The sequence below is a fragment of the Magnolia sinica genome, chromosome 17 (assembly GCF_029962835.1).
Source record: "Magnolia sinica isolate HGM2019 chromosome 17, MsV1, whole genome shotgun sequence".
Taxonomy (NCBI): Eukaryota; Viridiplantae; Streptophyta; class Magnoliopsida; order Magnoliales; family Magnoliaceae; genus Magnolia; species Magnolia sinica.
This window is the reverse complement of record NC_080589.1, coordinates 38,427,510-38,449,159: the sequence shown is the minus strand read 5'-3', so window position 1 is coordinate 38,449,159 and position 21,650 is coordinate 38,427,510. Positions and strand designations below refer to the sequence as shown.

The 21,650-nt window shown below is 38.1% G+C and overlaps 1 protein-coding gene across 1 annotated transcript in view; it reads right to left on the bottom strand.

Annotated features, from left to right (window-relative positions):
• LOC131231561 (aluminum-activated malate transporter 12-like) overlaps window positions 1-21,368 on the bottom strand; it is a 36,751-nt gene extending 15,383 nt beyond the window's left edge. The window contains exons 1-3 of the mRNA XM_058227790.1: window positions 21,068-21,368; window positions 13,039-13,179; window positions 10,008-10,280 (exon numbers count right to left, since the gene is read on the bottom strand). Of these exons, the coding sequence (XP_058083773.1) occupies window positions 10,008-10,280; window positions 13,039-13,179; window positions 21,068-21,362 (709 nt within the window). The 5' untranslated portion in view covers window positions 21,363-21,368. The remainder of the gene's footprint in view (window positions 1-10,007; window positions 10,281-13,038; window positions 13,180-21,067) is intronic.
• Between the last annotated feature and the right edge of the window lie 282 nt (window positions 21,369-21,650).

Below are 21,650 nucleotides of genomic sequence, written 5' to 3'. Positions count from 1 at the left end.
CCATGAGGCCCAACGTGTTATATATGAGGCCCACGTAATGCGGCCCGCTTGATACTTATATGGCCCATGTGGTGTGTTTGAAGGCCCATGAGTAGGGCCCACCTGTTATGTATCTGTGGCCTTTGTTAAGGCCCAATATGATGTTTTTATGGCTCACCTTGATATATTTGTGGCCCATCCTTGAACCCACCTCGATATATTAGTGCGGCCCATTGATGTAGCTCACTTGATGTGTATGAGGCCCATTAGTACGGCCCATTGTGATGTATGTGGCCCACCGTGATGCGACCCATTGCGATGTGTATGAGGCCCGATGTGTTGTATATGAGACCCATATGATTAGGCCCAATGTACTGTATAAGGCCCATGTGATGTGCCCCTTTGTGATGTATATTAGGCCCGTGTCAGAGGCCCATTGCGATGTATATTGGGCCCATGGGTGATGCCCGATGTGAAGTATGTAAAGCCTGTGTGGGCGGTCCCTTGTGATATATTTTAGGCTCTTGCGTGTGTGGTTATGGGCCCACTTTATGTTTGGCTCTATGTGGGTCACTCCTTGGGAGCAATGTTGGTTAGATGTCCACATTGATGGGCAATGGTGGTTGGATGTCCACATTGTGACCTTCCCTTAGGCCTTTTTAGGCCCATTCTCATCATTCTCTTAGCTGGTTAACCCTAATCAGTGGGCCCCATTCACCATAAACGGATGGCTCCGTACTATCGAATTTGATATAACCACGACGGAGGGTCGATCTTTACATTATGGTTTATCGGATGTTCATCGATGGACCCCGCCTTGTTTATATTCCAACTTGTCGAGGTCGATTATATAGGCCGATTCCGATTGTCAAGGCTGAGTATCAAGGCCGATTCTGACTTGTCGAAGCTGATTGTCGATGCCGATTGTATAGGTCGATTCTAATTGTCGAGGTCGAGTATCGAGGCCGATTGTATAGGCCGATTCTGGTTGTCGAGGCCGAGTATCGAGGCCGATTCTGATTATCGATTCCGATTGTTGAGGTCGATTTCGATTGTCGAGGCCAATTTTAATTGCTAAGGCCGATTGTCGAGACCTATGTGATGTATATGCAGCCCGTGTTTAAGGCCTAATATGATGTATATGAGGCCTATGTGATGAGGCCCATTGTGATGCATTTGAGGGCTAAGCGATGGAGCCCGTTGTGATGTATGTCAGGACCATGTGAAAGGCCCATCGTGATGTGTATTAAGCTCTTGAGTAAGGCCCATGGTGTTATATATTTGGCCCTTGTGTGAGGTCATGGGTCCACTATATGTTAGGCTCTATGTGGCCATTCCTTAGGGGCAATATTGGTTAAATGTCCACATTGTCGAGGCCAATTGTTGATACCGGTTATTGATATCAATTATGAGTATGTGATAACATAGCATCATGATACATGCCCATATGCATCATCTGCATGTTTACTGTGAGATGTGATTGACCCTTGCATATGTCATAGTACAGATGATTTGTGAGACTCCCTGATAGGTGGAGTTATCTCACATGAGCGTACGGTATGCGTAGGATTGATGCATGATTGGACTACATGACTCATGCATCTTGCATTGTGTGAGTGTGATTACTATACCCCCTCACGACATCAGAGTTATGACCTCCACAGGCATATCATGGATGGTCAGATGGGACATCGAAAATATTTGATTTGAGCATCTGAACACTTTGGATGTCCGTGGGTGAAAGTCCTTAAACCTTCGAGGCCAGGAGACTCGCTAACGTCGAGATCGAGTGGATATATGAGCGCAAGAGTGCCGAATACCAGGAGGCCGTATCTCCCACTGTGTCATGGTCTGTTGGGAGGGGGTGTGGCCTTACCTACTCGAGCGTAGGGGGCATAGCTAGGCTGATTTTAACCAGCTCGTGAATGGGTTCGCTATCGACGTGCCAAGTAGATATTGGTTGACTATTGGCTAGGCGGATAATGAGGTCTCTTCCACTTGCATGGTCACGCGTTAGTGGATGGCGATTTACATGTAGAGTGTACTAGACCCCAGTGATGATCCCAGAGAGGAACCGTATTAATATGTGAACTTATCTAGTAAGGGTTGCATACTCATTCATTCATTCACTATCAACTCGGGCTAGTGGTGTGCAATTAATTGTTATGTACCTTCGCATGGCCAGGATTTCGGTTAGGCACGCGACTAACCTGAGATCAAGAGTCTACTACATTGAATCTGACTATCCAAATTTAGGTATGAGACTGGTTTGGATAGAAGTCCTTTGTGATGGACCCCAAAGCCTGGGATACTACGTACTATCATCCCGACTTCACTCTAGCTTGGTCATTTCATTCGCACTGCATATTGCATTGCATAATCAGCATCTGATATTTAGCTTACTGTCTCCGCATTGCGTAACTGATCTACATTACTTCATCAGTATATGATATTGTTTTTATTATATTTTTGCATCGTATAGCCTGGATAAGGGTGATGGTATTTATGGGCCTATTAGTATGTTTTTGCATTACTCTGATATCGTATGATTTATGATCTTGCTAGTAATTCTGATATGTATGATTTATGGGCTTATCAGTATTTTCGCTTACTCTGATATTGCTTACTTAGTACTTACCTTATGCACACACTTTCACCACTAGTAAGCTTTCTATAAGCTTATGCACGATAGATGTATGCAGGTGGCATTAGGTTGTAACATCATTGAGCTTGGAGCATGTAGCGGACCTTTGGAGCTTTAATTTTCGATGTATTTTTCTTTTAGCATTGTATTTAAATGATTATATTAGTGGATATATGATGATGATGTTGCCTTTATAATTTGGGTAAACTTGTGGTTATGCTTCTTATGAGAAAAATGTACATTGAAAAATCTTTCTTGTAAGACTCCAGGATCGGAACCTGGCGTATACGCGCTGGGAGCCGAGAATGGGGTACCACGGAGGCTGTCGGCATTGGATTCGGCGATCGGGAATTTTGTGAGCCCGGTTTTTGAGTTTGGGGCGTGACAATGTTGCACTTGTATACCTTTTCATGCTTGTGGATTACTTGTGGATTGCTTATGAAACTGAAACTGGTACATCAATCAGTGGAAAACCCCACTTATAAATGTACACCCATACTTGGGATGTAACTTGACTGATTGTGGTTATAATGGGCCCCGACCTAATGGCCATTTTACCAAAGTTTGTGTGGACTTACCATCTCGCGGATCCTTGTGCCCTCTGTGGCTTTGATATAATATCTGTCCTTTGTGCCTTTGATGTAAGATCTGCCCCTGTGCCTTTGATGTGATATCTGCCATTGTGCTTTTGATGTGATATTTGCCCTTTGTGCCTTTGATATAACAATTGCCCTATGTGACTTTCATTTGATAATTGCCTAAGGGCTTGATGGGATTACTTTTATATAACCATGCGATCGTAAGTTCCACCTATTGAAATATGATTGGCCACTAGTCGATGAGGTTCCATTAAACATCTCAATGTTGGAGTCTCATGAGCTAGGAATGGTGGTGTGTGACCTATGCCCGAATTGTCGGCCTATGATTAGTGACAAGCCCCCCATAGTGACCTTTAAGCTTTCTTAAATTGGCTGGTTGTAATCGGAATAATAATGGTTTGGCTAATCATGCATTCATAGCATACGGGCGACGACAAGTGGCTAATTCTGGATGCTGTATCACGTGCCCTTAGGCCTTAGTATGGTATCATTTCACTAGCTCCTAGACCATTGACTAGCGACCCACGTATGTGATGTACGATAGCTTGGTCATTATGCTTGTACATAATGTACGCACGTAATGTGCTACGCTGATGTCCGACCATATGCATGGATGACGAGCCCAAGTCTGACTGGATGAGTATACCTAGGTCGATGTGCATTTACACTTCCATGCATTTAAACAAGATTACATCATGTATTGTTTTGGATGCCTTATTTCTTTAAACTATGCTTGACTAATGCGGTGGTGTGTAATCTTGAGGGGAATTCACACTGAGCTGGCCACTCATTCATCGAATATATAACTGTATAGGTAGTGCAGGTGGATTAAATGATATTCATGTTTGGATTGATGAGGAGCATGGTATAATTGTCAAGGATGTATGGTTGTAATTGTCAAGAGAAGCTGCGCGATGTTGTGGTTCAAGTTTATATGTATTTTATTATTTCTCATGTGTTAAATCTTGTAATTCTTATATTTATTAATATAGAGACATTGGTTTATATAAGTCATTTTGGGTAGCCGCTCTTATAATTTAAATGTATATATAATTTCCTTTTTGCTTGATTTGTTTTTATTTTTCCTAAATGCTTACTCTGAAAAAGCAAAGAAATATATATATATATATATATATATATATATATATATATATATATATATATATATATATATATATGTGCAGTTTGACTATCTTTAAAGGTTAACACTCAGGTTTTTGGAAAACGAGTCATATACTCGGGTTTCGAAAACCCGGGGCATTACATAACTACTTGTACCTTTATCAGATTCGGCAATGTTGGCCTCTCTAGAAGAAACCTCTGAATTCTCTTTCTTAACCTTGGGATTTGTGCAATCCTTCTTTATGTGCCCAGGCATCCCACAATTTCAAAATTTCAACTTCCTTTTACCCTTGCCCTCGAATTTGGACCTTGATCGAGAAGATCTATTGTCCTCCTTAAAATTCTGTCCTCTCGTTACTAATGCATCAGTAAAGGCACCCACGTCACTTCTTTTCTTCCTCATCACCTTTCCTTGAAGAGCTGAGATAATGGTATCAACACTAATGGTCGATCTACCGGTGCACAACGAATCCTTGAATGACTCATACGAAGCTGGGAGAGTTCAACAGGATGCATGCCTGATCCTCAACTTTCATCATTTCATCCACATTCAACAATTTACAAATTATCTTGTTAAAGTTACTAATGTGGGCCTCAACATCAGCCTCCTCTGCCATCTTCATATTGAACAACTGAAGCTTTAAGTATAGGCGATTCTTAAGAGATTTCTTCGCATAAATGTCCTATAATTTCGCCTATGTACTTACTGCAGTTTTCTCTCTCATGACATTATAGAGGACTCCATCCGTTAGGCACAATTGGCTAGAGGTTTTTTGCTTTCTTATCCATCTTATTCCATTCATCATCTGTCATAGATTTCTTCCACTTCTCAAGAAGTGCATCATCTAATCCTTGTTGAACTAGAAGACCGGTCATCTTAGCATTCCATAGTTCAAAATTATTTTTCTCGGAATATTTCTCAACATTGAACTTAGGATTAGAAGTCATTAATATTATGCTTTCATATTTAAATTGTGTCCCAACGTTATGCTCTTATACCACTTGTTGGGGAAATGTGGAAGCACACAAAGATGAATCAAGCAAAGTATTCCAATCGCACAACCAAGTTTAAGCATAAAGAAACTGAATTTAATGTGGAAAAATTCTTACCGAAAAAAACAATGGCACAAAGTGACAGTAATGCACTATGAAGCAAAAAATTACAAGAGAGAAATTACTCGATTCGAACAAACCTCAAATTACCCTTACAAGCCCTTGAAACCCTTTGAAACAAATTTAAAAGCTCTGAGATACACCATATTCCCGATTATACCCATATATATAACCTTTATGAGAGTCACAATCGAAATACGAAACAAATCTGACACTTACGCAACTCTGCGTAACTCTACACAATCGTTCGATGACACTTCGATGGCATCGATCAGCCTTCGATGGCATCAAATATCTTCGATATCATCGAACTAAAAATCAAAACGTTCCAATGACTAAACATGTATTTTTTGAATTTTTTTGATGACATCGAAATATGCTCGATGACATCGAATTGTCATAAAAAAACTTGTTGATTTACATATTTAAGACATCAATCAATAATCTCCATCATGTCTTTAAACGTCAATTTTCATAGCTTTTTTTTCCTCATCTCTAATTTTGCCTTACATCATAGCTCCATCATCACTTCTCGTGCATACTCTGTCTTCCATTTATGCCTTCGCCATGTCCATAAAAGTTGCACATAATTTGAACTTCTTTGTGGGAACCACCTTAGTAAGCATGTTTGCCGGATTCATGCTCGTGTGAATCTTCTCCAGAGTTATACCTCCTTCACGTACATGTTGGAGAAAATGGTGACGAACACCAATGTGTTTAGTACGAGAGTGATAAACATAATTTCTAGCCAAATTAATCATGCTTTCGCTGTCACAATTAATCGGGATGACCTCTTACTAAAGCTCCAATTGATTTATCATCCTCCTCAAATAAACACCTTCCTTGAATGCCTCCGTCACTGCCATATACTCAGCTTCGGTTGTAGAAAGAGCTACCATATACAAAAGCTTTGACATCTAACTGATCTCGTTCCACCCGCTAGAACAAACAAATAATCAGAAGTCGAGATTTTAGTATTCTACATTAACAACCTAATCAGAATCCACATACCCTACTAACTTGGCCCATGATTTCTCAAATGTCAAGATGTAATCCCACGTACCTCGAATGTATCAAAGTAGCTATCCATTGCTTTCCAATGTTGCTTGCCAGGGTTAAACATGAATTTGCTTGCCTTGCCTTATAGCTAACATGTTTATTCTTAAAGATCCACTTGCACCCGATCATTTTTCGACCGGGGGGAAGCTTTACTAGCTCTCACGTCTGTTCTTGTACAAGAAGTCCATCACAACTTTTCACTTTTCAACATCTGGCTCATCAAGAGCCTCTTGAAGAGTATACAGACCCCCCTTATCCGTAATGAGTTCATATGCGACATTAGAGTTATCCTTGTATCTCGCCGGTAACCTGCGATCTCACGATGAATTTCTTCTCACAGGTGGCTGCTCCACCTGCTCTTGTACCTCTTTCTGCGTTTGTCTTAGCTTGTGTCTCATATTTGTCTAACTAAACGTCCACCACCAACCTTTTCAGTTCCTCGTTCTTATCCTTATGGAACAAGGATCCTTCATCGAATTTAATGTCATGGGTAATGATGATTTTTCGTGTGACTCATTCATATATCATTTACCCCTTTATACCACCACCATAGTCAACAAAGATGTATTTCTTGGCACTTTGGTCTAGCTTATCTCTCTTAACTGATGGTACATGAGAGTAAGCATCACAACTAAATACACGTAATCTAAAGTAGTCTATTTGCTGATCACTCCACACTTCCTCTGGAATCTTACAATCAATGGATGTAGAAAGGGATCAATTCATCAAGTAACAAGCCCTGTTAGCGGCCTTAGTCCATGGGCCCTTGCTCAACCCAGCATTACTAATCATATATTGGGCCCTCTTCAAGAGAGTCTAATTCATCCGCGTAGCCCCATCGTTATGCTCTGGTGTGTGGTGTACTGTGTTGTAACTTACAATCCCTTCATCATTGCAGTATTGATTAAATTCCCCAAAAGTGGATTTTTCACCATTATTTGTCCTTAGTACCTTCATTTTTTGACCTGTTTGTTTTTCCACCATCGCCTTCCACTGCTTGAAGATGGTGAAAACATTAGATTTATTTTTCAAAAAATAAACTCATACCTTCCTGGAATAGTCATCAATGAACATGACGAAACATCATGACCCTCCACAAAAAACCACGGGCGACGACCCCCATACATTAGAATGCACATAATCAAGAACATCCTTCATATCCCACTCGCTCATGTGGCCCAAGCGTGCATGCCACATACGTGCATATGTGGAATTCGCTATAGGCATTGCAACTCCACCAATGAAGTGCTCTCGATCAACCTGTAAAGATTTCTGTTCTGCTGTGCTTTCATGACTACGAGTGCCCCTTTTGAAACTTTAAGGATACGATCAAAACTAGTGAATTTACACTCCAAGCGCCTCGAGTGCTTCAAGAGATATTAAGCTCTTTCTCATATCAAGAACATGTCTCATCTCAATTAAGGTACGCTCCATGCTATCAAACATCTTGATGCACACTGATCCAACACCCACCATATTACAGGCATTATCATTGCCCATGAATACCTGGCCACCATCGCACTCTTTATAACTAGTGAACCGACTCCGATGAGGAGTCATGTGATATGATGCCCCAGTATCTAAAATCCATTTATCCTTACGATCATCGTATAAGTGTCCTATCATGAACACTGATAACATATATGACCACTCGTACCTTCATCAAACTCGACAGTGTTCACCTCGCTAGAAGAAGCCTTTGAATTCTCTTTCTTAACCTTAGGATTTGTGCAATCTTTCTTCATGTGCTTAGACATCCCACGATTCCATCACTTCAACTTCCCATTGCCCTTACCCTTGGTTTTGGACCTTGATCGAGAAGATCTATTGTCTAGATGCGAATTTCATGTCCTCGTAACCAATGCATCAGTAGAGGCGCCCGCATCACTACTTTTCTTTCTCATCGCCTTTCTTTAAAGGACTGAGATAACAATATTAATGTTAATGGTTGATCTACTAGTACGCAACAAGTCCTTGAATGACTCATACGAAGCTGAGAGAGAGTTTAACAATATGCATGCCTGATCTTTATCTTTCATCGTTTCTTCCACATCCAACAATTTACAAATTATGTTATTAAAGTTACCAATGTGGGTCTCAACATTAGCCTCCTTTGCCATCTTTAGATTGAACAACTGAAGCTTCAAGTACAGTCGATTCTCAAGAGATTTCTTCGCATAGATGTCCTCTAATTTCGCCCATGTACTTGCTACAGTTTTTTCTCTTATGACATTTTAGAGGATCTCATCCGTTACGTATAATTAGATAGTGGTTCTTTCTTTCTTATCCATCTTGTTCCATTTATCATTTGTCATAGTTTCTACCCACTTATCAAGAAGTGCATCATCCAATCCTTGTTTAACTAGGAGACCGATCATCTTGACTTTCTATAGTTTAAAATTATTATTCTCGGAATATTTCTCAACATCGAACTTAGGATTAAAAGCCATTGATACTATGTTTCTAGATTCAAACTACATCTTAATTTTATGCTCTGATACCACTTGTTGGGGAACGCGAAAGTACATAGAGATGAATCAAGCAAAGTATTTAAATCGCACAACCAAGTTCAAACCCAGACAAACTGAATTTAACGTGGAAAAACCCTTGTGGGAAAAAAATCACGGCACAAAGTGACAGTAATACACTATGAAAGCAGAAAATTACAAGAGATAGAAATTACCCAATTCGAACAAGTGTCGAATCACCCTTATATAAGCACTTGAAACCCTTTGGAACGAATTTAAAAGCTATGAGATACACCCCATTCCCGATTACACCAATATATATATATATATATATAGTCTCTATGAGAATCACAATCAAAATAGAAAACAAGTCCCACACTTATGCAACTTTGAGTAACTTTGTGTAATCATTTGATGATACTTCAATGGTATCGAGTAACCTTCGATGGCATCAAGCATTTTTGATGTCATCGAACTAAAAACCAAAACGTTCTAGCTACTAAACATGTATTTTTCAGATTTTTTCGATAGCATCAAGCAACCTTCGATGACATTGAAATTTGCTCGATGGCATTGAACTATCATCGACATACTTATTGATTTACAAATTTAAGACATTGATCAACATTAATGACTGGACCTATCTTCTATGAATAATTATGTCCATTAATTTTGGCATGCCATTGATTTTACAGTTTTGGATCATTTGGTCAGTACCTTTTTTTTTTGAAAGAAAGCGGATGAAGAGTGGACAAGTGATGCCAATGAGTCCAAATGCAACTAGGTGCATGAAAGTTTAAATATACTTAGCCCACGTTATTATGTATATTTTATAACGAACAAATGCATAAATATAGTTGGGTTGAATATCAACACGAGCCGGCTCCAAGGTTAGATGGTGCTTGACTTGGGTGGATGTGAAAGGCATGGAGCTTTAATGAATGCAATGTGACATTGGGTGTTCGTGAGCTCCATATACTTCAGTCATGCTTAATTAAATATGCAATTTATGACAAAACATACCTTCGATTGAGAGAGCAATATTGTCGAATTTAGAGACTAATGAGCGATGAAGCTCATCACCGGCCCATATTGGGAAGATGAATACGCTGGTAAACACACAAATAGCAAAACCTATTCCAATTGTCGAGAGACGATCACCTGCTATCTTGATGATCTCTTCACCACGGGGACAGGAGACTGCGACTAGATTGAATGTGAGGATGAAGATCATGGCTCCATAGTCAAATTTCCTCTTTATGCTCGGAACCAATCTGGAATATGATGCTAATGCACCTGAAAGACACGGAAAATTGATTCTATATATTATTGGTGAATGATTAAGGTTGTATGTTGTGTGTGTGTGTGTATATATATATATATATTCTAAAAGGGAGAAATTAACGAAAGCCTAATCACACCCTAATCACACCCTCTGCACATGCTTCCCAATGTCAAATTGGCAAAGTTCATGGTTTTGTTTTTATTGCTATTAAAATATTTAGAATATGGGAAGCGAAAAATATTTATATTAAAAAAAGAATTTTATTGCAAAAGTCCTCGTGATTTATGATTTTACTAAACATTACCTCAACTAATTGAGAGTGTAAGTGCTCTTTTGGTGTTTGAAATAACCAAAATAACGGACTTGAAACTCTCTCAGTGTAAACAAGGCATACCATTATTTATTTTTCTTTAGGTAGTGGCAAAGTTGAGCATGGTGGGGCCCACACATGTCCGTGTATAACATCGAGCCTGTCCAATATATTGCACCCGCTTATAATAATGGAAAATTAAAAACAGCCACAAAAATACTAAGAGCAAAATATTTTTACAATAAACAATTTATATGTGTTATATATATATATATATATATATATATATATATATATATATATATATATATATATATATATATATATATATATATATATATAGAAAGAGAGAGAGAGAGTGCACACACACACACACACACACACACACACACACATATATATATATATATATAGAGAGAGAGAGAGAGAGAGAGAGAGAGAGAGAGAGAGAGAGAGAGAGATGCTCACCTGCACACCTTTGTACACATGTCATTGGCCCAAAATCTAAATAGATCATATGATGCAGCACCCAATGAAACCTTTAGGGCCTAACTTTCAACTTGATCCAAAACTTAGGTGAGCTGTAGCAAAGAGAGAGGAAAATCAAGGGAGGAAATTATTTCCTTTTTCCATGGCCCACCAAAGTTTTGGATCAGGTAAAAGTTGGGCCTTGGGGTTCCAGGGGTGCTACATCATGTGAACTGTTCAGATTTGGACTCATATAACGTGAGAAGAGTCTCCAAAAAACTAAATAGTACACACACACACACACCCAGATCCATAGCCCAACTGGCAGACTGAGTGGAGATGCCTCGTTTCAACACTTGAGGTCTTGGTATGGATCCCTAGTGGGGGCGGCTAACATGGAGTGTGTGTACTGAAGTGGGTGTGTACTAACAAGCTAACTCAAAAAAAAAAAAAAAAAAGTGTATATATATATATATATATATATATATATATATATATATATATATATATAGTATTTACTATTTAGTAAATAGTAATACATGCACAACAATGCTTGCATGAATGAGTTTTAATAGTTGAAGATGAAATGAGAATTATGTAAATGACCACTTATCATTAGACTTCGTGGTTTAACTATAAACTAGAGGAACACCTGGTTGAGCAGTTTTGACATCTTTTGGGTCTTCTGGGCTGTTTGGATGCACCCTTCAAAAGAGAGTTTGAGGTTTAAAAAGTTATGATCTTAAATGGCATTTGATGTTGTTGAATACCTGATGTGAACCCTGTTTCACCTCCTCGTTTGATAATAGGAGCTGAGATATCTACTCGATGAAAATCAATTTAATTGTGTTTTGCCAAATCCACCGGATAAGCAGCCTGGAAATCTCTTTAAAAAAAAAAAAAAAACTTTTATTTATTTAGTTTTGTTTTTAAAATTTTAATTTAATTTAATATAATTAATTAATTAATTAATTATTTTTAATAATAGTGTGTCCAAATGGGCTTTTGACCAGTACTGTTGGATGCTTTTGGCTGGTTTCAATCACATGATGCAGCGATAAACTGAACGACTAAAGTTTGGTGCAAGTTGGACTAAGTGAGGTTGGGTCCTTACATTAATGATATGTACACTCATCCTATTTGTTTTTGTTTGTTTGTACTTTTTAATAAGTGGCCATGATGCCTCTTCATCCTTGTCGTTTGTGGTAGAGATAATGGGTAATCCCCACGTCAAATTGTTAATCAAGCAACTAATCAATTTATTTTGTGTTAATAATAATAATAATAATGATAATGCTATATCTTATCATTAATATTAATTAATATTAATATTATTATTTACTTTCAAAACTGTTTTTAACTGTTAAAAATCAATATTAAGAAGAGGATTTGGATTTTCCAAATAGGAGAGCTGTTGCATGCACCTTGGAAGAGTTGATAATGGGACCGACCATTAGATTGGCAACTCAAAAGTCCATAGAAGGATATTAGCAACCCCATTGCAAAATACAAGAGAGAAGAAGAGAAGTTGACAAGAAAAAGAATGAAAAGCACCTACATCAAAGAGAGCACTCTCCCACAGTGATTAACAATCTCACAACATTCTCCTCCTTACTTGGGTGACGTTTGACAGTCATTACACTTATTTTTTCCACTGGCATTTTTAAAATGGAAAATGGGTGTATGAAAAGTTAATTAATGTTGAAAAGCAAGGTTTCAAGAGTCAGATGAGTTTAGTGTGACTAGTCCAAGTTTTCATGCCTGACTCACAGGCAAGTCTCAACTTGACTCGGACACGAGACGAGTCAGTCTTAAAACAATATATGATTGAAAGAGTGGTCGTTTCAATACTCATGGAATAGTCATTTGGATAATATGATAATTTGATTGGATTTAATTTAAGTCCATAACAGAAGGGTGATTGTGTGATGGAGATGAATTGAGAATGAATAAATCTTGGAAGATAAAGGGAAGAACCGAACGATGCATACCAAAGACAAACACTGACGTGCTGATAGTGATGGCCCTACTGATACCACCAATCTTTTGTGCTATAAGTGCTGCTACACATCCCAATCCACCACCTATGATAGTGCCAACACCACGATTTATACCCTTGCTTAGTGTAGCACCTAGCAATGGTTATATCATAATCATCATTAGTAAAGAACATTAACAACATCATAGGCAACTGTAAATTAGAAGGAAACATATATCCATTTTTCCAGCTTGCAACACACGGATGGGAGAGAAGAGGAGAAGGGTCGGTATAGCACTGTCATAGTTATCAATCAAGATCTCTATATATATACATAGACCGTTCATTTGTTGCTTCCTACTACGCGCGCTACAAGAGTTGTGCGATATTACACCCTGAAACATAATCCTCACATGCTAGATTATTAGAATTTATAATCTTCTATTTAATTAGCGTGTGCTTGGTCACCCCTAATTTCTTCATGAAATTTTGCTGACAGGAAATAATTCTATTTCAATTTTTATTTCACAAGAACCGTCATTTGGTTGCTCTACGACTACTTTGTTTTTCTTTCCAAAATAAATCTTTAGATATTTTAAAATTTATGTCAGTATAGAAAATTTATTTTGTCCAATTGGTTTCTTCTAAACTTCACACAACCAAAGCCCCTTGAATCAATTTGAACCACTCACTTTGCTTAATGAGTGTAATCAATGAGAAAAGAAAGAATATAACAATTATACTATGAATTTCATTTTTAGGTGTCTTATTTGGACAGCAGATGAAACTCTCATATTTCTTGTGCAAAGGTTGTAAAGCCCTAATCATTGCTTCGTATAAATCTATAAATAAATAAATATTTACATTTTTCTCTATTTAAGTGGCTTTCTTGATAGGGATTTTGACTGTAATGGCCTCGTTTTATGGTTGAATTCTCTAAAGGGATTTAATGTTTCAAATATTCCAAAGGTGACCTTCTAACAAGCTTTGGAAACATTTTCAGACCAAAATGTCCCTGTCATTCTATCAGCAGTTGTACGGTTTACAGTGTAAAAGAAATTACGTGTCATTTGAATATTGAGAAAGACGAAAGCCTTTTTTAGCGTGGGCAAGTCCTAACTCGTGGGGCCCACATTGATGTATGTGTATAATATCCATGCTGCCCATTATTTTTACAGTGTTATTTTAGGGCTAGGGCCTAAATATCAGCCTAATCCAGAGCTCCTTTTTTCGTCCACGTCACTTTCTTAGCATTAAATTTGATATAACTTTTTATTCACTTAAAAACTGTACAACTAGTGAATAGAGGTGTACACGAACCAGGCTAGCCCGGTTAACTCGCTTGACTCGGCCTAAAAAAGCTCGACTCGGCCTCAACCCGGAGCTGAGTTCGGTTCGGGACGGGCCATTTTCTTCGGCTCAAAACTGAGTTCGGGCCGAGTTCGATCATGCCTAGTTCGGCCTGACTCGATCCGAAACCCGACTCGACCTGGCCCGACCTGGCCATTTATATATATATATATATATATATATATATATATATATATATATATATATATATATATATATATAGATAGATACATACATACATATATATATACATACATACATAAATACATACATATTGATGTACTTGTGGACGTCCGTTGAGACCCACCGGGCCGAGTTCGGGTTGGATATGTTGGCCCGGTGACTGGGCTGGGTCCGGTTCGAGCTGGGTTTGGCTGGTGACCAAGCCGGGCCGGGTTGAGCCCAGTTCAACTCGGTTCAGTCCACTGTACACCCCTACTAGTGAACCAAAGACAATGACATTTTGGTCCACAAGATTTTCCAAAGCTTGTCAGAAGGCCACCTTAGAAATATTTAGAAGGTGGAACCTCTTTCGAGAATTTGTGGATATAATGATGCCAATATGGTCAAAATCCTTTCTTGATATCCAAACCTGCCCTTAGCTCCCAAGTTTGATGTAGAGCGGGTCGCGGACAGTTTCATGGCCAAGATGGATCAGAAAAGGCCCGGTCGACGACAGAAGTGATCCGGACCATCGGACCTTAGATCGGGCGTATCTCGCAATCCGGAATGAGTTAGCTGACGTAAAATATATGATTTTGGGGTAGAACGAGCTACTTTAGCCAACCAACCCTGCTATGCCGGGTTGCGCCGCCCGGAATTGCGAAAAACCCCTTGATTGACGGTCGTTTCCCTGTTTTAATTTCGTTTTTACTATAAATAGTAAGTTTTAGTTTGATTATAACTCTTCATCCGTTGGGCTTTAGGAGTTGCGCCCAACGTGAAAAGAGCTTAGAATAATTAGGGGAACGGTTTGGTGAAGCCAAATAGGACACTTACTATTTTTGGCCGAAAACCTTGCGCACTAGTAGACATCACGACCGTCTATAAATAGTAAGTTTACTATTTATAGTAAGTCGCGGATTCTAGGAGTTTGAGTTGTAGTTTGATTATGATTTCTTTCCCATTGCTTGATACCCTTATTTAAAGGGTTGTGAACTCGATTTTAATCATTCATCAATCAATTTCGAATTTATTAGAATTTATTTCTATTTTCTGCTTTCTTTCCTCGTGGATTCGAGAAGTCTCTTGAGGAAGACGGTGCTCGACCTCACGTCCTCCCCTGCGTCAAAGTTGGATGTTAGTATTCTTATATGAATGTGACACTTGAAATATCATATGCACATATTTCAAGTACCCAAAGTTCTAGGCTGACCACCTAGGTTTTTATGGTATAAGCAGTTTTGGATGCTACCACCTAGCTTTCTCTAGTATAAGCAATTTGGATCCTTAGTTAAAGTCAAAATTCATAGGATGCTTAGAAACATTTTCTTTAAAATGACTGGTTCGGTGCACATGCAATTGACATTGGTTGCGAATGATGGATGATTCGCATCTGTGATCAAATACTTTGTCCTGCAACCATTACATCCATCCATTTTCTTGGTGATTGATCAAATGGTTGGATCTAAGTGATTCTTGCAAGAACGTGCAATCAGAAGTGAAGTCTACATTATGGACTCCAGAACAATGGTTGTGGCCTTTTTTTTCTTTTTTTTTTTCTTTTTTTTTTTTTTAAAATTTATAATAATCAATTTGTACGAGGAATCGATATTTTCTGAGCCATTGATTGGATGGTTAGGATGACCTATTTAAAGTGGTTTTGCAAAGAAAATGAACCAAAAGTGAGACCCACATGATGGACAGTCCAGATTGATGATTAAATTCAATTTGCTAGTCTTCTCGACCCAAAATTTTCTTCGACATCATTTGAATGTTTAGGAAGATTTAATCAAATGTTTCTTGCGTGGTTCATGCAATCAGAAGCTACCTATCCGATTGTAGGTCCAAATTCATCGTGAGATCCTTTTTCCAACAACCAATTTAGACCATGCATCCAATTTTTTGCCCTTTAATTGGATTTTTAGGATGACACAATCAAAATATTTAAGAGGCAATTGCAAAAAGAAAAGAAAAGAAAGTGGGACCTGGTGATAGATAATCCAGATTGAAGACTGGATACTCTCTCTCTCTCTCTCTCCCCTAAACCGACTATTGATGGGATGGTTTGGATGATCTAATTAAAGTGTTTATTAAAAGCCACATGCAACCAAAACGGGGTGATTGAACGGTCACATAGATAACTAGAACCATTTTTAAAAAAAAAATTATTATTATCAATTAGGACCATCCATTTTCCTACCTATTGATCGAATGACTAGGATGACAAAATCGAAGTGATTCCATAGGAACACTTGTAGTCGAAAGTGGGCCTGGCATGATGAAAATCTAAATTAATGATTAAACCTCAATTCCTAAGACTAGTGTGGATTATATATTCATTTTCTTAGCCATTGATTGGATGATTGAACCTACGTGATGGAGATGGTCGAGATTGATGGTTAGACCTCTTTCCAACATAATTGTTCTGCACCATACATTGAACAGTTGGATATGATGATTCATTCAAAGAGATTCTAGTGAGGCAATTTAGTCAAAAGTAACCCATATTATGGATAATTCAAATAGATGATTAGATCTTTACCATGCACTATAAGATTTTTATTAGGGGGGCCCACATGATTGATGATTTAGATTTATCAATCTCTTTTAATGGTTAGATTATTTGATTTGAGCATATACTGGTGAGTCTCATATGAGTTGTGATCAGTTGGGGCACATAAGGGAACGGTGGTGTTTTTTTTCTGGATTGGTATGAACTTTTTAAGTGTAGAGACATGTGAAATGAGAGGGGATATATAGTTGTGATGGATTAAACTATTTTCTCACATTCTTTATAATTAAAAAGTCTTGGTTCTCTAGCCTATATGTACATTCTTTATAATTAAAAAGTCTTGGTCCTCTAGCCTATATGTGTAGAAAACTTATCATCCTGATGTAGAGCGGGTCAGAGATAATTTCATGGCCAAGATGAATCAGAAAAGGCTTGATCGGAGATGGAGGTGATTCGAAATGTCAAAACTTAAAACGGATGTATCTCGCAAACCGGAATGAGTTATCGGACGTATTATATATGATTTTGAGGTAAGGCGAGTTACTTTAGCCACCCAACCTTACTATGCTAGGTTACCCACACCGAATTTGCCCGATTCCATCAGATTGACGGTTGAAATCCCTGTTTATTTTCGTTTTTACCATTTTTAGTAAGTTTTAATTTGATTGTAACTCTTCGTACATTGGGCTTTAGAAGTTGTGTCCAACATGAAAAGTGCTTAGAAAAATTAGAGAAACATCATGGTCCGGCCGAATAGGACACTTAATATTTTTCTCCGAAAACCATATGCACTAGTAGGAATCATGATCGTCTATAAATAAGTTTACTATTTATAGTAAGTCACGGTTTATAGGAGTTTTAGTTATAGTATGATCCTGAAAATTCTCCTTAGGGTTTGTAGACTTACTTAAAAAGTCGTAAACTCGTTTTTCATCATCAATAAAGTTATTTCGAATTTTCTAAAACTATTTTCTAATTTTCTTTGTGGATTCGAGACATCTCTGTGAGGAGTCCAGATAAGCTTCATGGATTCAGAGTGGTTATCCTTGAGGAAGATGATGCTCCACCTCTACACGTCCTTGCATCACATCCTATCATAAGTTTCTAGAAGGGTGAAAGGTGCCACAAGATCAATATCCATCCTCGTCAATCTTTATCCAAAGTAACTAGTACCATTATGATACGTGACAAATTTCATTTCTAGTCCGTAGTTTTCTAGTTGACAACATTTAGTGATCTTATCTATGGAATCATGACAGTCGATTAGATTCTAAAAATTTAACAATCAGTTCATGACCATTGCTTTGATTGATAAGATGATTTGGTCAAAGCTATTGTTGTGAGGCATTGCCAGTAAAAGTGGGGTTAGAATTATGAATAATCAACGGTTGATAATTATCTCTTTTCCCTATGGTCAAACTGAGCTGTTTTTATTTTTTATTTTTATTTTTTATTTTTTTTATTTTTTCTGAGATGATGTGTTGGTCCGTATCGATGACTAGACCCTTTTCCTACAATGACATGTGTCAACCATTTTCCTGGCAATTGATTGGATTATTAAAATCAAGTGATTCTTGAGACACGCGTGACAATTAAATATGTGGTGAGAATGGACAATCTCAGATCTACCAGTAAGAGTGGCTCTTATTAGTGTTCCCATTATGTCAACTTCTGGAGAGCCTTGCTAGACCACGTGCTTCTGCAATAAAGCTCGCGTACATGCCACACTTGTGCCAGCATCGCACGATTGGTCTGAAATCCAATCAATGAATCAGAAAGGCACTTCTATATTGATGCGCTAGCCCAACAATCAAGTTGATCTGTTGCTCCGGTGGGCCATAGTTTGCAAAGTATATGTACAGCTCTGAAAAACTTGGATGAAGTTTTCCAACCCATCTACCTGTGGCCAATAATGGGCTCCTCATGCTGATTGAAGCATATAGTAATTTTTGGAAAACATGTAGAACGTTGGACTAACCTGATGGATGGCTTAGATCTCTCATGTATGTGCCAGGCTGGCACATCTGTGGCATGTACTGGAGCTTTGTTAGACACTTCTGTGAGCTTAGCAAAGCTCATTAATAGAAATAGCAAATCACGTTTACCCTATTTTATACACATTGCATATTATTTCATTTTAATTTCCTCCAATAAAGCTTCTTAGTCAGAAGTTCTCGTGGTATAAAAAATGATGCGTGCCTGAGCAACCACCAAGACTTCAAGTAAGAATACTACACATACTTTCGTATATAAACCACAAAACTTATTTTCTCATTTCCCATGTGGGATTAAAGAAAAAATTACACTTTTTTTATTTAAAAATTTCTAATTGATTTGGTGGAAAATAATTTTTTTAAAACCAAATTTCAACAGTCATGTCATTCTCAATCTATGGATAATGATTTTTCATAGTAGGTGATCATCAATCAACAGGCTACTCTACATATCCCAAGTATTTCTAAAGGCATCTTTGATTCTAATGTAATATTAAGTCCATCAAAGAGAGGGTGTAAGGGATCAAGTAAGCATGATCCACAGCCATCTATATGGTAACAATGAGAACATGAACGGTATATATCAATCTAAGGATGTGATCCTATTATGAAAACGTTCCGCCATACGTTGAAGTGGTAGGAGAACCACACTATAAAGATTCAAGACGTGTAATATTGATACGAAATGTACGGCCAGATGCATCTAATTACCCAAGTTAGAAAATATCTAGACGTGTAATATTGTCATACAAAATTGCAAAACTTGATAAAGGGATGAGTTCAAACTAACGAAACCCAACTAGAAAGTGAGTTTGCTTGACCAATATTGGAAGTCTTTTTAGCGCCTAGTATTAGTAAAATGAAACTTTTTATCGGTACACATGGATTAGCTGGATGGGACCCAGATACAGCCATAGCCTGACAATGGGAACTGATCATATTCTGCCCACTACCAAAGATGGGCCACTTTCCATATATGAAAGTAAAAGAAGATATTTGAAAACTATTTGACGCAGGGAAGGACGTGAGGTCGAGCACCGTCTTCCTAAGGGGATAACGGTTCCGAATCCATGGAACTTCCCTGGACTCCTCGCATAGAATCCATGAGGAAAGAACAAGAAAAATAGAAAATAAATTCTATAAAATTTAAAATTGATTAATCAATAAAAGAAATGAGTTTACAACCCTTTAAATAGGAATACTAAGCCACGAAAGAAATTTCGGAATCAAACTACAACTAAAACTTTGAGAGGGTCGTAATGTCTACTAATGCATAAGGATTTTGGCCAAAAATAGTAAGTGTCTTATTTGACTTCACCACGCTGGTCTCCTAATTAGTTTATAATCAAACTAAAACTTACTATTTACAATAAAATGGGAATTAAAACAAGAAACGACCATTGATCTAATGGTATTTCGCAAATCCGGCTTGCACAACCTGGCAAAGCAGGGTTGGTTGGCTAAAGTAGCTCGTCTTACCCCTAAATCATATATTATCATATATTCTACGTCCCATAATTCATTCTGGTTTGCGAGATATGTCCATTTTAAGTTCTGATGGTCTGGAAAATCTCCGAACCTTTTCTGGTCCATCTTGGCCATGAAATTATCCACGACCTGCTTTACATCACCATCCTTTGGTGGTGTCCACATACATATCGGAATAGTGAATGGTGGCCGTTGTTTCTTACACAATTTAATTGCCAAATTTGAACTTTGGCCCATTGAGCAACGGTTCTAATCATCCAACCAATGGCTCTACATGGCCTCGTCCAAGCGTAGTTCTAAGACTCCATGACTCGAAACTCAAACCGAGTCACTCGCTTTAAAAAAAAAAAAAAAAAAAACATTCTTAAATAGAAAGAAAGAGAGAGGGTTGTAAATTGAGTCAAAGTAAAGAGTCGTTGAAGTCATTGAATCAAAGCGAGTGAGAGTCGAGTTTTTAAACTATGATTCTAAATAGGGTAGCAGATGTAGGATGGTCATGCAATGCAAAATGAAAACCCAATACCTTTTTATCTCACCTGCAGTGAACTCGAACACAACAACAACTGTCATGATGGCCCACATGGCATTGTCACCCACTTGCTGGAAAAGAGGCTGAAGAAAATAGAGTAATGAAACCAAAACAAGAGCAAATCCCACCTTAATGCTATGAATAAGCTTTCTTGAATCTTCTATCCGGATTCTACGTAGTAGACGAGATTGGATAATAAGAGAGAGAAGAGATGAATACTTCTTATTGACTGGATCTTCTTCATCTCTAATATTAGGCATTTCAATAGAGTGAGTCGAGTCTTGAGAATTAATGGGAAGCATTTTGCTTTGGAGTAGTTGGGGTGGTGGGAAGCAAACATGCGACCAATATATATATACACACACACACGGCCAACCCACTCATGTTATTGGGTTTCGATAGGTGGTGGGCCCCGCATGGCAATGTGGTGCCTTCTTCCATCATGTGGATGGCATGAGATGTTGTCCGCACTGTGTGAAAAATTACGGTAGCAAAGCTTATCTGATGAATTACCGACATCTGTTGAATTTAGATTTCTAATATGTGAGTCACTTGATGGCAGAGACCACGCACTGAGCATTTATGGGGGC